The 19,428-nt window shown below is 40.5% G+C and overlaps 1 protein-coding gene across 1 annotated transcript in view; it reads right to left on the minus strand.

The window, feature by feature from the left end:
* LOC149159652 (NF-X1-type zinc finger protein NFXL2-like) overlaps window positions 1-19,428 on the minus strand; it is a 304,457-nt gene that overhangs the window by 63,586 nt on the left and 221,443 nt on the right. Inside the window, exons 10-11 of the mRNA XM_089434378.1 lie at window positions 1,805-1,886; window positions 1,223-1,435 (exon numbers count right to left, since the gene is read on the minus strand). Coding sequence (XP_089290504.1) covers window positions 1,223-1,435; window positions 1,805-1,886 — 295 coding nt within the window. The remainder of the gene's footprint in view (window positions 1-1,222; window positions 1,436-1,804; window positions 1,887-19,428) is intronic.

The raw sequence follows: 19,428 nt of genomic DNA on the forward strand, positions 1-19,428 counted from the left end.
CATTAAAAATATTAATTATTTTAATATCTCCCAAACCGGTTAGAATCTGTCCATTTCTGGGTCTTGGAGATCTCATGTGCTTTAGCCTCTCCACCAATTTTCATGGCTAGAGCACATCTGATGCTACCCCAAATCAATAGATAGCTGGTTGATGATAATAACACATGTTAATAATAAGAAGCAAAATATAAGAAAAGAATATCACAAGCAGTTATCATAGTTAAGAGAAATTGAATTCTTAAATTGCCCTAGATTTCTCAACACGCGGAACCGCACATCAACCCTCGGATTTGCTCGAAACCCTGCCCAGATCCATGCCCGATCCTCCACAAATCTGAGGCGGATCCTTGTCCAAATCCACGGATCGGAAATCTAGAACCACAGATTAGGCCAACACTGTTCCGGATTTCTAGGAATTGGCCCAAATCGGCGGAATCACAGATCTAATTTTTGGATCTGCGGTTCCGCCAAAGGATCACCCAAAGATCCGTACAAGGTGCACTTCCAGCCTTGGATCCTTTGGGGGGGAGGGAGGGAAGGATCGTGCAACACTGATCCTTACACATATTTAGTCTTTTGGAGTTTCTTGTGCCTCGTTCATTGTAAATCTTAGAAAGACATTTTCTTCGTTTGCTCTCTTCCTACTTTTCTTGGAGATGATCCATTGGTTCATTTTAGCCACTTGATAACATTATTATATAGATTTAAAGGTAAATTTATTTCAAAGCTATAAAATGCTTTTTTTATGTCTCGTTTACAACTTTTCTACCTTGTTTTGGGATGTCCTATAAACATGTCGATATACTAAGTCACCAGTTGATCATATCTCGACATTTATGTGCACACACATAATGACCAAGACAGACAAGGAAAATGTTTATATGATTTAATGTCTGAAAAAAACTGTGCCACTCAAGTTGCTCCTAGCTTCCTACTACTTAACAATGTAACAAGAATATGCTACAGTACCATAAGTTAAAATTCCGCATGCTATCCCACAGTGACAGAGGTCTAAAGCTTGCAATTTCTATTTTCTAGGCTTGTTATATTTGATATTAAAATCTGAAATGAATTTTTGAATTAATTGAAATCAGTACTATCAATGTCTGGTTTTTTGAGAGTCAATAACACTAGTCGGAAAATGCATGCATGGAGGAAGATGGAAGGCATAAAAGATACTAAATAGTAAACCAGAATCAGTACAAATGTTTAAAGGCCATACCTCAGCAAGCACTTGTTTACGCTGCTGCAACTCTGAATGGACCACCTTCTGTTCCAATAATTTTTTGCACTCCTTATCACAAGGCAGAAGTCCTAACCCAAACATACTCTTTGTAACCTCCTTTAATGAATGATTTGACTTAAGATGTGCAGCTTGAACATCCATGCAAACCCATTCTTTTTTGAGGCGCTGACAAGAACAACGGACTGTAACCTGGTCACATACCACCAAAACTTTACTTTCTCAGTATAAGAAAGGAGAACAAAAGTTCTGACCTTGAGTAGACTAAAGATCTCATGTTTCAATGCCTAAAGACAAACAACTTTAAGGAAGAAAACAGCACTTCAGAATAACAAATTGGAATCTGGATTCTGGAATCATATGGTCATGTTTACGATAAACAACAGGGATAATTACTTCAGTAACCAAATATAGCATTATCCTAACTTTGTAATGCTGACTGATATTCTGCATACAGACTGATATGAAGTTATAACATCTCAAGTTGGCATAATATTACAAAGCATATGGTTGGGAGGACAACGAAGTTTCTTGATTGAAAATCCATCACTGAAAACACACCTTTTTATGACATGTTTCAGCTGATGAGCAAGGTCCCGGATGGCATATCTCAGGGCAAAGATGTGTGCAATTGGGTAACTTCCTGCAAGCCCACAATATCATCATCATAGTGCACAATGCATATGGAACGATTTAATGTAAATAATAAACTCTCGATTTGCTATATCTTTATTCATTGACAAAACTCAAGTAATATATCAAATTTACCCTTAAGATTATATTCATCTTTCCCATTCATGAAAAAAGTATAGAATGCATGTTACAATCAAAACATTGAAACCACTTGAACAACTCCAATAATGCTGCAAATATCTTTTGCTTGTCGACTATATGATTGCCCCTTTCTAGATCTCTGTGTTAAAAAAGAAATCAGAAATTCTTTCTGTCAGACTCAAGTCAACAGAGCTCCAAGGAGCTAGAAAATGATATAATGACTAGTCAGTTGTGCTTGGCCCTGTTAAATTTCAAATACCAGCCAAATTTATTTTCTCACAGCAATTTATTTATTTTTCGTTGGCAATTTATTTATTTACTCAAATAAACACTGAATTACCGAAAAATAAAATCATTAGTATTTTTAATTTCTAGAAATAAATATATGCAGCAATTTGGCTTCCTCCAGATCAAATCGATCTCCCTCTAACAACTCAGCCCTGCAATTTCTTCCACTTGGCCGATTCACCCTCAATCCACTTGCACTTCCCCCTCTCTGTGCTCTAGTCTACTAAGCCATGTTACTCACCATTTTGTGGGTGATATCCCTAGGAGAAAAAACTTCTCCATGATGGTCCTCAGCGGGCAGCCCCTTGCAGCGACAAACTAGCTCATTGTGCCATTTATCCACCACCTGAGCCAGCCATGTGATCCCTCACCCATTTGTCATGATCGTATTTTTGAAGGTGGGCCTCCCAAACCTAAAGGTATGCCTTGTCATTTGGTGATTGAGTATTTTACTTTACTTATCATGGAAAGTTGGAAACTCTTGGGCATGGATTAATGGAGGGATTTGGCGGAAAGGGTGGACTAAGTTTGTTCTCTTGTCCCCTAGGTCTCTTAGGATGCTAACCTTGGACCCTAGTCCCATGGGATCTCTTTTACTGAACTTTGGGCTTTAGGGATGGTACTACATGTGAAACTCCGATTTTGGTTGCATGGTCCCGCTCCCCAATCCACATATATCACCCCCCCTTCCGCTCATTATAATCCCATTCAACACTCCTCCCACCTAGGTCCACATTCCTCAACTTGGTCCACACAAGGTCAACCACCCCCTCTCCTTTGCCCACACCTTCGGTCGAGCCTAGAACGATGCCTGGAGGTTGATGCAAAAGAAAAGAAAAGAAAAAGCATAATTGGCCACATTCAACAAGAAATTGTACCACAAAATGCAAAAGATGGTTGGGACAAACACATTTAGCACATGGGCAAAAGCCAATACATGAGCTCTACCCCCTTCCATGGCCATCACCCTGGTTCCTATAGGCCCTAGATGAGTCTCCTCTATTATTCAGGAATCTATGATTGTCCCAACCCCTGGTGGGCAATGAACTACCCCACCTTAAAGGGGGTATCCATTGCTATACGTTACACACCATGCTCTCATTCCCTTGAGCCCCAAGCAGTTAACCGAAGAAAAATCATAAAAGGCAAAAGACATATGAATAAGGGTGGAAAAATCAAGGTCGAGGTAATTCATATACCACGATTGCTCCCTCCTACACATCATTTACCCAAGTATGGGTTTCCCTTTCATTAGCTACCCTTGTACCATGGTATGTAACCCAGGTTTTCCCCTTCATCCCCTACTTTGTTCCATCACTTTATCACATGCCACCACCATTTGAAGGAAGTACCATGGACATACCACCCCCTTTAGAAGCAAAAACCACCTAATAAGGTGCTTGGTTAGCCCCCCTTTGAGCTTGGAGACATTTGCACATGCCAAACCCGCTATGGAAAGGCATGCCATTATGAAGTGTCTATTACCGCTCAAACTAGCAAGGGTCCTCGAGGGGCACTTGGTAGGTCAAGGGAAACAATGGAGCTATAGCCCACTGTCACCACAGCTAAAGCTCCCCACCCTTTACAGACATTCACCGATGGGAGGAGACTCGGTACATATAGAGAATCACCTATGAAGGATAAATCAATGAAATGGATAGGAGGTGATTCCAATAACACTTTCCCAGGAGAAACTTTAAATTAAGAGGGGTTGACGAGGATTTGAGGGCTAGGTTTAGGGAATATGACTTGCAAAGGAGCTTCCTAATCCTGAAAATCGTTATGGAGCTTGGTTTCCCGAGTGGTCTTTGAAGAACTAACTTTGATAGGAAATGGGACCACACCAAACCAAGTAGACCCCAAGTTAGTGTTGATTTGGGGTAGCATCGGATGTGCTCTAGCCATGAAAACTGGTGGAGAGGCTAAAGCACATGAAATCTCCAAGACCCAGAAATGGTTTGGGGAAATTCCACTTGGTTAAGGAGATATTAAAATAATTAATATTTTTAATGGGTTCCTAAGTCTAAACTTAGGAAAATAAAAATATTAATGGATATTAATATAAAACTAGGTGAGAAGGTTCTAAATGACATGGATCAAACCAAATCTAATCTTAGTTGTTGATTAAAGATGTAATCTCGGCCATTGAAGACTCAACAGAAAAAAGTATAAGAGGAGGCTTAAGGGTCAGTTAGAGATACACCAGATTGATCAGTCAGTTCAATTTTCTAGAGCAGGGTTTGCTAAGAGAAATCGAACCAGTGATCAGAGTTGCAACGAGGAGCAGTGAGCGTATAGCAGAGAGGCAGAGATAGTGACAAAAGACCAGCGCAGAGGTAGAGAGGCAGACGTGAAGCCAGCAGAAGCTACGCAGAGGGCCAAAGTGACTACGCAAAAGGCCAGAGGGCCTGCATGAGTGACGCAGAGGGCCAGAGAGCCTGCACAGAGCATCAAAGGGCTGACACATAGGGTTTCAGGCTAACGCAGAGGCCAGGAGGGCTGACGCAGTGCCTCAGAGAGGCTTTGGAGAGTTTTCGTGGAGTAGACTTGACGAATATCTGCTTCCGAAGAGAGGTATTACTGCTAGATTGATTTCTTTGTCGCGTGAGCCAGTTTGGCACCCAGTTGTACTCAAAAAAGTTGCTTAATAATAAAAACCTCAGAACTGTTGCACCGGTTATCCCAAGTTGGGTTTTTCCAGGGACAATTGTCCAAAAATAACGGTGTCCTTTGTGTGTTTGTCTATTCTTTCATCTGATGACCTGTAGATGGTTGAGACTGCATTTGCGTTTATTTTCAATATTTATATGGTTAAATAACTTGTTCAATAATTAAGCAAGTAGGTTAAATAAACCAGATAGTGCAGGAAAATTTCTAACAAGTTAGACTTAGAAATTTCAACATGGTATCAAAGCATTGCAGATCACAGAAAGCTGAAGGCACCAACTGAATCAGAGAATTTGCAGCAGAAACAGTTGTCCCAGGAGACAGAAATTGTTCCTAAGCAGAAAGCAGCAGAGGAGGAGTGACGCATAAGGGCCTGTGTCATCATTTCAAGCCACAGAGAGACTAGCGCGGGGGCAGAGGAATGTAGAAGAGGCTCACGAAGAGCCACATCATCCTATTCAGCCAGGTAGGAGTGACGCAGTTGGCCAGAAGAGCGATTCAGCCTTGTCGGAACTGCGTAGAGCTAAGAGGCTCAGTTTCTTCAGTTGCTAGGGCATAGGGTGCATGTTACAGATCCATTTGGGCACATCACTCCCATCATCCAGATCAGTGTTTTAGGGCTCATCAAACCCTAATTTTAGTTGCTACATGCCCTAAACAAGTCACCCTTTTGAATGCCTCCTTCCCAGACAGTTTCATGACTTGAAGACATCCTGAAATGACCTCTAGAGGGACTAGTGCAGGTAGGCCCATGTAAGGGTGCGTTGTAGAGCAGTTGAGTCCATGCCAGGGTGCTCTGCAGAGCACTTAGGCCCTCCTTCACCTGTGTTGGGCGAGATTGAGCGAAATTTGCATAGGGTTCTGGGAATATTCCTTGGTTCTAGATCATTCTAGAAGGATCCCACCTCATATCCCCCCCTATGAGCTCGAAATTGGATAGGTTAAGGATCCATTAACCTCCTATCCTCTCATCCCTTCCTCCATGGAAACTAACTTTAAGTATGGAAGGCCATTCAATACCCTCATTGATGACAAAACCTCCTCCATATTCCTATAAATTGAGCACTCATCTAAGTGATCAGGGGCTGGACTATGTTGAATTGTAAGGAGATAATGTTGCTATGAGAATTGGCTTTGAAGCAAGTATTGTTATGCTACAAGTTTTTCATGCTTTTGATGTAATGTGGATGGGATCCAAGCTGGAGGAGTGACTTCAAATCAGACATGATGGTTGTAATTCCTTCTTCTATTCAATAAAGTATTTGAACCTTTTTCCATATGTTTGTATTGATATATAATGTTTATGTGTGTGAATGTATCTGATTCCATTTACTTGTATTCAATAGATTTTTTGTTTTGATCGATTCTTTGTCTTTTGTTTGTGTTTGCAAGTACTTCTCAAGCGTGTTAAGTACGGGAAGGAGCGACAGGATCAATACAAGGGAGACAAGAGGAAAGCAGAACTACAAGTAGGTCGTCTCATCTTCTTTGTCTTATCTATTGTTTATAGGAAAAGGCTAAAGTGCTTTAAACTGTCGTTCTAGATATGGCTACTTATCTAGGGAATTAGTATTTATCCGTAGATACCAAATTCTCTAAAACAGAGTAGTGGGCAGATTGTAGAGTGTGAAGCTGGTGGGGTGTTGTTGCTGTCTAGACAGAACAACACCTAACGAAACAGAATCAAGGTAGAGGGAATCACTACCTAAGCGGATTTCTAGCCAAGAAATCCATATCAGTGTTGCAGGAGCAACGAGATTGGAGAGGTGAGATTCGACTATTGGCAGAAGGATTTCCAGGAGGGAAATCGAGACTCAGAGGGAGTCTAGGAGAGGATTTCCAAGAGGGAAATCAAGACTCAGAAGGATTCTAGGAGAGAACTTCCAAGAGGTAAGTCGAGACTCAGAGGGAGTCTAGAGGAGCTTGTTCTTTAGAGGGTTTCTTGCGCCAAAGAAATCCAGATCCATGTTTTGCTAGGGCAACAGTGAAAGAGGGAGAAGAGAACCAGTTCAACATTCATTTTGGCGAGATGGAAGCCACATATCCAGGAGGGAGATGGGGAGACATCGAGTTGTAGTCAGGAGGATTACAGGAGATGTGGGGCAGGATCCTTGAGGTACCCAGACTCTTGGATCATATCTGACTACGGGAACCCCGAATGACAGTAGCAAGATGACGGATGTTGGTAGAAGCGGATGCGAATGGAGTGGCAAAACAGTGCTTGAGTGTAGTAGTCCCTGGCAGCGCAAAGAGGGTTGCAGCAATGCGAGAGGCACATAGGAGGTTGCAGCAGTGCAGGAAGGCACAGAGGTGTTTGCAACAGTGCGAGAAGCACAGAGTTGTTACAGCAACGCAGAGGCAGTAGATGGAGCACAGGATAGCAGCAGAGAGAGCTTCAGCATCAGCAGGGCTTCTAGCCTGACAAGGATGTCAGTAGTTGAGTTGATCAATTATCATCGTCTCAGTAACTGAGTTGCAGTGCAGCAGTAGCAGTGGTAGTGCCATGGGCAACACGATGCAACATGATGAGAGAGGGTTGTAGTGTAGATGCAATGTTGGGAGGAAGGACCAACAGTAGCACAAATGCAGAGGAGTTGTCGTCCAGATGTAGCAGTGGCAATGGTAAAGCCATGGGAAGCAGTACAGGATGCAGCAATGCAGAGGATGTTGGGCAGCAAGGCCAAACATCAGCACAGGTACCGGTGTCGGATGATCAGAGTGATGTTCAGTGGAGGAGCATTACTAGAGCACATTCCTCGCTAAGAGGGAGTGTTGATTTGGGGTAGCATCGGATGTGCTCTAGCCATGAAAATTCGTGGAGAGGCTAAAGCACATGAGATCTCCAAGACCTAGAAATGGTTTGGGGAAATTCCACCCGGTTAAAGAGATTAAAATAATTAATATTTTTAATACGTTCATAAGTCTAAACTTAGGAAAATAAAAATATTAATGGGTATTAATATAAATCTGGTTGAGAAGGTTCTAAATGACATGGATCAAGCTAAATCTAATCTTAGCTGTTGATTAGAGATGTAATCTTGGCAGTTGAAGACTCAACAGAAAAAGTATAAGAGGAGGCTAGAGGGTCAGTTGGAGATACACCAAATTGATCAGTCAGTTTGATTTTCTAGAGCAAGGTCTGCTAAGAGAAATCGAACCAGTGATCAGAGTTGCAGCGAGGGGCAGTGAGTGCATAGCCGAGAGGCAGAGATAGTGCTGGAAGACCAACGCAGAGGTAGAGAGGTAGACGTGGAGCCAGCAGAAGCTACGCAGAGGGCCAGAGTGACTGCGCATAGGGCCAGAGGGCCTGCGTGAGTGACGCAAAGGCTGCAGAAGTGACGCAAAGGGCCAGAGAACTTACGTAAAGCATTAGAGGGCTGACGTGTTGAAGAAAGTGTCACTAGGTTTAGCCTTCATAATGACACAAGTCAATGATGTAAAATATTTTTGTAAAATATGAATCATGGATTTCATGATCAAATGTATTTATCTATGTAGCTCTCGTTATGAGCACTAGGTCATAGGATTGTGTCATTAATGTTTACACATGGAATGTACAAATAAGACTCCAAGATCAAAGGCAGAATCATGTGACAAATCTCTCTCAAAGGCAAGATCAATGGGCTACTAAAGGATCCCTCTAAACACATGCAATAAATGTATTTTTTCGGCATAAAAATATATTTATAATTGAATGATCAAGTCGGCTAAAAGTCGGTTAAGAAGCAATTCATGTCGGCTTGAAATAGAGACCTCAAACACTATAAATACTCCTCAAGCATTCGGATATCACTATTTTGGGTCTGCTCTCCTATGTGAGAAAGTGCGAAGTGAGGGTCTATGGTTATGCGAAGAAGGGTGAAGGAAGGATTTGCTTCCTATACAAAGGAACCTATCTACAGTGTGAGATAAGGGTCTACTCAAGTAGCCGCAGGCTGAGAAGTATGAGGACTGTCCAGCAAAGTTAGAGCATCATCATCACCTCAAAGAATAGTATTCGATCCTTAGTCTACTTGAAGGGCAGATACACTTGAAGAATAGAAACCTCTAGATCGAAGATCCAACAAGCTAAAAGGGCCATGATTTTGTCACTCGTGCAAAGAGTATGTTCCTTGTTAGGGCTGTAATGCAGTCCTAGTCTATCTCTGCAGTAAGGGTTGACTCCAGTCTCAAGAAGGTTCGGATATTGGTCTAGAAGGGAGCCACCGCCATAGCGAAGTAAGAGAAGGAGTATAAGGTCAAGTTGTTCACTTACACGTGGAGAACCTACAGTAGTTTCAGGACTGCAGTAAGGGTTTCCAGACAGTCACTTGAAGGGATCAAATTATCCTTGCGTTGAAGTGATCTTCTCGGCCAGCAAAGTACCTTAGGCAAGAGAAGTGTGGAGGAAGGAGACAAGGAGGGAAAGAAGCAAGATCTTTCATGGTTGGTAGCAGATCAGATCCTTGTTGCAGTAGGTGATTGGACAACAGTAAGAAGAGATTCTTGCCTTTGATCTTGGAGTCATTTGGTCTCAAGGGTCTTGTATTGGTCTTGGAAATTTTGTCAAGAGAAGAAACTACAAGAAGAATTATTGTGGGTTTTCCTCTCAGGTTTGGAGAGGTTTTGCCTTGGATGTTGCCTATATCTTGTGTTATTGTTCTTTTGATTATTATGCATGGTAGCTGGTTGATGAAGTTAATAATGACTAACATATAAAAGTTCATGTTTTGAATTATCTAAAGATTGAAATCACTTCACAAGCAGTTATCAAATCAGAGAAATCTTTAACAAATCAACCCTTAGATTTCTTAGTGTGACGCAGAGCGTTTTGGTCGACGCAAAGGCCAAGATGGTTGACGCAGTGCCTCAAAGAGGTGTTGGAGAGTTTTTGTGGAGCAGAGTTGTCGAATATCTGCTTCCGAAGAGAGGTATTACTGCCAAATTGATTTCTCTGTCAGGCGAGCCAGTTTGGCACCCAGTTGTACTCAAGAAACTTGTTTAATAATAAAACCCTCAGAACTACTGCACCGGTTTTCCCAAGTTGGGTTTTTCCAGGGACGATTGTCCAAAAATAATGGTGTCCCTTGTGTGTTTGTTTATTTCTTTCAGCTGATGATTTGTAGATGGTTGAGACTGCATTTGTGTATATTTTTAGTATTTATATGGTTAAATAACTTGCTCAATAATTAAACAAGTAGGTGAAATAAACCAGATAGTGCAAGAAAATTTCTAACGGGTTAGACATAGAAATTTCAACAGTTAGGTCAACGGGATATGGTTTAGAACCAATGATGGGCTTGACCTAATCAAGGAGAAGAAGGGGATCAAAGAGAAAATTTTCGATGAAAAGTAATGCACTGATCCCTGTTGTCGCATATATTGTCCAGGCAGCGCGACAACGCTCAGACCGGGGGTTGTCACCCTGATCCTCGATCTCTCCGTCTAAGTCGTCTCCCTGAAGCAGGCTAAGGGGGGTAGACCCTATGGGATAAAAGAAGACCAACTGGTAATCAATTGGGTTGGGAGACACAACAGGGGAAAACAAGCACTTGATCAATTTTTAGAATTTGATTAGAACTTTAAATGCTTAAGACCAGTGCCTTATGGAGCTAATGAAAACCAAGTAATGAATTAGTTGTTGTTGTTGCTTATTTGACAATTGCTTGAAAATACTTACAAAATATCCAACATGTAACGAGCATAATATAATCCAAGCAACGATTAATTTCACCAGACGCAAAATATTCAATAGATGCGCAATGTTCTAGCAAATCAATTTCAAAAGATCAAATATTTCAAGAAACCACGAAATTTTAAATGCTAACCAGCTCACAAAATGATTCACCACTTTTCAATAGCTAATCTTTAGATAAACATTTAAGTGCATTTAACTATAGAGAATTGGAACATAGATACCACAAAAGACAACAAAATGAAATTTTGATCTTTTCAAAAAAAAATTAATTTTTATATATTTTTTTATTTTTATAAAATTCTAAGTTTAAAATCAAAATAAAACAAAACTAAAATCCTAAATAGAATTAAAATCTAATCTAAACTAAAGTCTAATTTAAAATCTAAAAGGAACCTTTTTATGCCTTTTTTATATTTTTATATTTTTAAATGAAACAAAACTGAACAAAAAATGTCTAATTCTAAACTAAATGAAGCTTAAAATAAACAATAAATATATACAAATAAAATGAAATCTAAAATTAAAAAATCTAATTCTAAAAACTAATACCTTATCGTATATATAAAAAATGAAAATTGATTTTTTTGTTTAAAAAATTTTTAAAGTTAAAACAAAATTTAAATTTTATAAGAAATGAAATCTAAGTATACAAAACTTTAAAAAAAAAAAAATTCTAATCCTAACGTAAACAATACAAACCTAGACTACGTATCACAATAATAATAAAAAGAAACCCTAACCCATGTAAAAAAAAACGAATTGTTTTGTTTGCAACTGCAGGACATCGGCAAGGTTTCGAATGGCTGCGTGGGAAGCTGATGGGCGTGGAAAGGAAGCGGATGAGGAGAGAGGAGCAGGAGAATAGCAGCGGAAATGGACAGAGAAGCTCGAGCGTGAGGAATGAGGGCATGTGCCAGTAGAAGATTTTCGACGACGGGGATGAGGGATTCGGCAAAGGTAGGAGCATGCAAAGAAAAACATGACTGCGATAATGGAAGAAGTTGGCAGAGGTAGGAGCAGCGTATTGGGGAAGGAGATACGCAGAAAGGGCAGCGTGTTGGAAGCTACGCGCAGGTAGAGGAGGACTGCGAGGGAGAGCAACGCACGGGTGAAGGCATACGCAGGAAAGAGCCACGGATTTTGATAAAGGAGCTGCGTAAGGAGGAGCAGCAATGAGGGTTTTAAAGAAATGCGTGAGAGGGATTGAAAGCAGCAAGGAGAGTTATGAATGTGTTGAAGGAGGGAGCTGTAGGAGCAAAGGCCGGAAGGGTGCCGAATGTGAAGCTTAGGCAATAGCAGCAGATAGACAAGAAGACGGAGCAAAGGATCAATGATGAGCAGCGGATCAAAGTTCTGGCAGCGTGAAGACTGAGGGTTTGTTGCAGGGCCAGGGCAGCGCATACCCAAAAAAAATTCGAAAATCTCCTGCGAAAATGAAACCCCAAACAGCAGAAAAAAGGCTTGAAAAACCTCGAATTTCTTCAGAAACTTTTTTTAGGAAACTTAATTTAGAATTTTTTAAATCAGCTGCTTCAAATTGTCAAATAAAAAACCCATAAAATTTTCCAGATTTTGAAAATAACCCTGCAAGAGCCGACTCTAAGGCCAGATCTTACCCTCCAGGGCCTAGATCTGGCTTCGGACAAAAAGTTTTCTTCTAACCTACAACCTGCAATAACAAAAAACCGAACATCCAGAAATAAAATGTGCAAGAAAAAAAATTAAAAACACTAAAACCATCTAAATAATTACAATATTCACAGTTTAGAGGCTCTAACTAGCCAGATTTGTCAATATGCCACAGAAATATTTTCAGAATTTTAAATTTAATGTGAGGTGCTTCAGAAAACCCTTCATGCATTCACCAGAAAATTTCAAGTGATAAGCCCGGGATCAAAACTGGCTGGGCTCTTCAAAAAACGCAATCCGGGAGTTGGCTGGTTTAGCGGAGAACTTCCCCGAACGCCTGGTAAACTTCGAAATCTAGATTTTCCTGCACAGCTTACTTCAACCATTAACAAAGAGGAAGAAAACAATACTAAAATCCAAATCTAATGGAGATACCTGCCATCATATTCAAAAATTTAACTATCATTCAAACCCTAGCGACTAAACAAGATACCTGTGTTTAAAATCACTCTTCATAAAGCTATCATCAATGGCTGAAAATAAAATCATGCACAGAAATAAAACATCTTACAACATTTCCAAAAGAGTAACACCAACAAGATTTCAACCCAAAAGTCTTTCTTTATTGCACATGAAAAATGACTACAAGAGAGCTTCCTCTAGCACACGACTCTAAGATCGAATGATCTCAAATGACCCCTAACACCCTATTTAAAGGAAAATTTCCCAACGGCTAGTTCGAGTGATCCATGTCAAAATGATCTCGACCGTTGATGAGGATCAAAATCTCTTTTAATCTCATCCGTCGAAATTTTAAATGCATTTTAATATATTAAAAAATTAAAATCTTGCATTTATTTCCTCAAAACTTTGACTTATTATTATTTTATTATTTTATTTTATTTATCTTTTTAATTTATTTTTAAATTTAATTTTAATTTTTTTTATTATTTTTTAATTATTTTTTAATTTTATTATTTTTTATTATTTTTACTGGACCCTCGAACTTAGCCTTTGGAAAAAACACCTAGGACCTAGGACTTATGAGGGGATAAAACATTTTCTAACCCTCAAGACACTTTACATCATGACTTTTACAATTTTACATCTTAAGGGGGAAACCCATTTGACATAGACCCTCATAGACCACCCAGTTCTGCGACACAAGTATAATCTAGCAGATCAAGAAATTTGTAATAACCTAACAAAGCAGTTAGGATTACTTTTACATAGACTCGACCTCACACTAGGGTTCCCCTAAGATTCTAATGACAAAATCCATTCCAGCTTTGGGGTTAGGCTGAAGGAAAACTCTACCGACCATAGGTCAGTGAAACAAAAAACCTTCCGGAACGTAGATCATCATTAGAAGATTAGGTTTACCTAGGAAAATACATACATGACACATATCTACTACGATTATTTACAATTTACACATGCAGACTGGGTTTACAAAATAACACAATCGCGTTGATGATGATAGTCGAATGGCACAGACACGTCGATCAAGCGCTATCCCTTTTGCGAAAAAAGTGGGTGTATTGTTATGGGTAGTTGACACGTAGTGGTCAACAATCCCTATGAGGTAGCTAGCTTAGGGGAACCTAGGGCACAATTTGGTCTCAAAGCTAGGGCTTGGGATATCTCGAGATCCAACCATCAAAATAACCTCAAATTTGGAGGACACCTAGGAGACTCCCCAGCGCAATAGAGGCCAAGAGATCGAAATTTGTTATGGGTGGTTTGCCATAAAAATGATGCCCTAGGAGGCCTAATGGCGCTAAACCTAGAGAGAAAGGAAGAGGGGAAAAGTTTAAGGTTTTAGGGTGATCACCTGTGGTGGACCAGCGCCTAATCCTTTGGGGAGATTGGAGTCAAGAATGATTATGAATTTGGATTTGATTTTCTAGGTCAAGGAGGCCTTAAAGACAGCTTTGCTTAGCATTAGGGCAGAAGAAAAGCAGCTTCAAAGACTTTACACTTCGTTTTGCAAAATAGATGGCTTATCAAGATAAATTTCAACAATGAAATATCCCTAGGAACATTCATTCATTATACATGGCCCATACATGAAGCAGCACTATCTAGAAACAAAATTTCCACAACTTCGCAATAATGGATGCAGTAATTAAGCCCTAGTATAGTGAAATTCCCAACAACAATGTATGTGACAAAATAAAGAAAGAATAGCATTAAATTGCACTTACATGTATAAGAATATATCCAACCATCCAAAAATTTTCCAATCAAGAAGCTCCAAGACATGAGAAAATGATCCAAACATCAAAATACATTCCATGCTCCAAAAAAATTTCCTCCAGAAATGATAGCAAAAATATCTTAAGAAATACAAGTCCAATCCAAGTGATGATGCTCAAACGAAATCACATCACTAGTATTTATACATGTCCAAATGAATTCAATTTGCCTAATGAGGCCTAATTGAGCCCCTAAAATAAAATAATGTACAAGATAACTAACTTTTGGTGACAAGCCCACCAAGCTAACTCAAAGTCAAAAGAATAAGCCTCTCAAGAGGTCGAATGATCAATAATGCATGTCGTTGGGACTTGGAGGAGCCTAATGAAGTCCATAAGTGTCATAATGTGAAATAGGACTCCCAAAAGTAGTGGACAAGGGGGTGGCCCCTTATTCTCCAAGTAGTAAACCTGTGGTGCTCCCAAGTGGGTGTGGGGGCACACAAGTGTCCTCATGGGTCTCCAAACAAATCGAAGATGCTTGTAGATCATCTGCAAGGGCTCGGATGATAGTATAAATGATGCCACATCATCATACAAGTCTTGGGTCATCTGCCAAGTGCATAATGTAACTATGGGGTCAGTTGGGCATGGTGAACCAGGTTCATCTTCTTCATCCAATAGGTGAACCATAAGCGATCTCTGAATGACTATGGGGATCCATGGAATCGAACCTACTGCTATGGAGACCCATTGCTCTCTACACACACCCTACATGTGTCAATGTAGCCCTCTGGAGGGTTAGGACCCCGTATTGGGAGACAAAACCCAAAATGGAGACCATCTGCAATCCTGCATAAGATCCAATGCATCCCCATACCTTCCAACATATCAAGTCGTTAAAGAGGTCAAGTAAAAAAAATTACAAACCATAGAAAACAAGTGGGCACTTCATAATGGCATGCCCTTCCATGATGGGCTTTGGCATGTGCTAATGTCTCCAAGCTCCAAAGCGGGTTAACTAATCATCCTATTAGGTGGTTTATGCTTCCAAAGGGGAGTGATATGTCCAATGATGGTGGCATGTGATACAACGATAGAACGGAGTAGGGGATGAAGGGGAACAACCTGGGTCACATGCCATGGTACAAGGGTAGCCAATAAAAATGGAAGCCCGCACTTGGGTAAATGATGTGTAGGAGGGAGCAATTGTGGTACATGAGTCACCGCGGCCTTTATTTTTCCACCCTTTTTTGTATGCCTTTTGCCTTTTATAAATTTTGTTTTGTTAATTGCTTAGGGCTCAAAGGATGGGAGAATGATGTATAAAGTATAGCAATGGATACCCCCTTTTAAGGTGGGGCAGTTCATCACCCACCAAGGGTTGGGACAATCATGGGTTCCTGAATGATAAAGGAAACTCATTTAGGGCCTCTAGAAACCGAGGTGATGGCCATGGAAGGGGTAGAGCACATGTAATGGCTTTTTCCCACGTGCTAAATGCTTTTGTCCCAACCATCTTTTGCATTTTGTGGTACAATTTCCTAGTAAATGTGGCCAAACATGCTTTTACTTTTTTTTTCAGCTGCATCAACCTCCTAGGGCATCGTTCCGTGCCCACCCCAATATGTGGGCAAAGGGAGGGGGTGGCTGACCCTATGTGGACCCAGGTGGGAGAAGTGATGAAAAGGGTTATAATGAGCGGAAAGGGGGGTGATATATGTGAATTGGGGAGCGGGACCACACATCCAAAATCAGGGTTTCCCATGTAATACCATCCCAAAAACCCAAAGGCTAGTAAAAGAGATCCCATGGGAGTAGGCTTCAAGGTTAACATCCCAAAAGATACCTAGGGCACAAGAGCACAGACCTAGTCCACTCTTTCCGTCAAATCCCCCCATTATTCCATGCTCGAGAGTTACATGATAAGTAAACTAAAATACTCAATTACTAAATGACAAGGCATACCTTTAGGCTTGGGAGGCCCACCTTCAAACATACGATCATGACAGATGGGTGAGGGACCACATGGCTGGCTCAAGTGGCGAAGAAATGGCACAACGAGTTAGTTGGTGTCTGCAAGGGGCTAGTGGTTGTTGACTGAGGACCATCATGGAGAAAAAAATTCTCCTAGGGATATCACCCACAAAGTGGTTGGTAACATCTAGCTCCAACTAGGACATGATCTCTCGGAAAAGTGGGCAAAGCTACTTGAACGAGAGGTCATGAGAACACTAGTGATATTTTGGTTATCGTAGACCTGTTACCTACACATATCGAAGACTAAACCCATGGGGCAGCATGTTTCTATGGTGTCTTATGATCACCCATGCATAATGTTAGGCTGTAAAATCAACAGAAAAATAAAATGAGCAAATTTTAATCTAAATGCAGCTAATCTACCATGAGAAATATCATATGATGTTAGTTCTAATGCGAACATCAGCATGCAATGCATCCTAATCTACCATGCATATAGTACAATATCAAGTGTCAAGGAAAGGGATGATACGACTTGACCGGTTGTGGCCATAGTTTGCCGTTGAGTTTAGCAATGTAATAATAATCCTCCCCAACTTTCCCATGAATCTTGACAGGCATTGGGTCTTTATCGACCAAGACCAAGTTCTCAACCTTGAACTCATTTTTAGGCTTCCACCTTTTGCTTGTTTTGTGATTTGATCGTTGAGAATGCAGACTTCTTGTGACAGGAGAATAGGAGAAGGGTTCTCGATCTCATGTGTCTCATAGTATGGGATTGGTCCAGGCTCGATCTCATGAGAAGGATAGGTAGGCTCCCTATAGAGGACAAAAGGGGTTCCATCATTTTGTAGGATAGTAGCATATGACAAGTCCATTTGGACATGACCTCCATTAGTGGCTCCCCATTTCCTAGATAAGAGCATCCCCCATACATCAGGAATGTTTATGACCACAACATCCATGAGAAGTGATATATCAGGATTCCTAGCCAAGGAGACCCTAAGTTCTTTTATGAGACCTTCCACCTCTACGGGCTTAGAGTTAGAACCACACACCTTTCTATATGGGCGTGTGATGTTGAGACCTAATTGCTTCATGACTTTCAAAGGCATGATGTTTGCGGAAGCTCCTAAGTCTAACACACAATTATGTAATAGGAGGTTGTTGATAGCCATGAGTTGACTTCTTCATTAAGCCTTTCCATTTTCTTAAGGATGGCCAAAAGGGATTCTTCAATGTTGCACGACTCGTACTCATATAAGACTCGGCAAGGCATCGACTCGTCTACTCGTATAAGACTCGGGAACAACCCTTATAAGACTCGTCAAAATACAAAAAAAAAAACTTAAAATGTGGTAAATTTTAAGCACAAAAAAGAAACTAATGACAATTCCAATCCTTATAAGTTATAAAAACCACAATATATGCAATAATTCATAACATCATCTCATATCTATAAAAGTACAACATAACATATTCAATTTTTGTAAGCAAAACATTTAGATACTGAATAAGAAAAGGACTCATGATTCCATAATTAAAATCATAAATGTTAGCGAGTTCAAAATTCAAATACATATGTCATAAATGATAAATGATTGTCTCATAACAATCTTGTGTCTCATCACTCATGGACGACTACACCTACAATAATCCCTCGCGGAGCTAGTGCTAACATCAGAAGGTTGAAGCAACTGTGAGGCAGGGCTATTTGGAGTCTCCATTTGAGATGGCAAAGTAGAGAGATCCTCAGTCTCTTCATCAAGCCAACTCAAATCAGGGGCCTCCTCCTCCACAACCCAATCAGACTCTAAATCAATAGTGTCCAATAAAATTGGATCTGTATCCTTTGGTTGCACTTGTTTTGTCAGCATTTGAAGGTTGTAGTATATGAAAACCAACTTCTCCAACCTCTCATGCTCCAACATGTGTGAAAATTCTATCACTGCAGCAACTGATTTATTTTTCCTACTTATTTCATCATAAAAAATTCATGAAATTACTTCAACAAACATTAAAATAAATATTGTTGCTCACACCGTAATATAGAAACAAACATATGCACACATTGACACGATTATTTTGGACTAATGTCCCCAGAAAAACCCAATGTGGGAAAACCGGTGCAGCGAGGGAGGATTTTCAGCAATGTTCTTGTACAACAGGGTGCCAAACTAGCTTACCCACAGATAGACAAACTTCCAACACTTTTCTAAACCTAGCATAGGCCCTACTGACCTCTGCTACAGCCTGAAACCCTCTGCGTCAGCCTGAAACCCTCTGCGTCAGCCTATTGAGGCTTTGTGTAGCCTCTCTGGGCTTTTGTGTCACTCTTGCAGCCTCTGCGTGGATGATGCAGGCCCTTCTGTCTCTGCGCAGTCTCTACTGCCTCTGTGTGGCTTCCTCTGGCTCTGCGTCTACCTCTTTTGCGCTGATCTCCCGTCTCTTTGTTCCGTACTTGCTGCCTCCTAACTGCTCTCCAGACCACTGGTTCAATTTCTTAGCAAACCCCGCTCCAGAAATTGAACTGACTGGTCTCCCTCAGTGTGTTCTCCAAGTGCCCCTCAAGCCTCCTCTTATACTTTTTCTGTTGACATCTCAACGGTCGAGATTAAGTCCCTAATCAACGACTAAGATTAGATCTGGCTTGATCCATGTCTTTTGGACCATTCTAACACAGATTCATATTAATACACATTAATATTTTATTTTCCCTAAGTTTAGACTTAGGGACTCCATTAAAAATATTAATTATTTTAATATCTCCTAATCTGTTTAGAATTTTCCCAAACCCTTTCTGGTTATTGGAGATCTTATGTGCCCCAACCTCTCCACCAAATTTCGTGGCTAGAGCACATTCGATGCTACCCCAAATCAACACACCCTCTTATCGAGGACTGTGTTATAGCAATACTCCTCACTGAGTATTACTCTGATCCAATGTTGTGAAAATCGTGATCGAGATTAAA

Source organism: Pinus tabuliformis, chromosome 5_2 (assembly GCF_031772625.1).
Source record: "Pinus tabuliformis cultivar Carrire ecotype Pingquan chromosome 5_2, CPIR1, whole genome shotgun sequence".
Lineage (NCBI taxonomy): Eukaryota > Viridiplantae > Streptophyta > Pinopsida > Pinales > Pinaceae > Pinus > Pinus tabuliformis.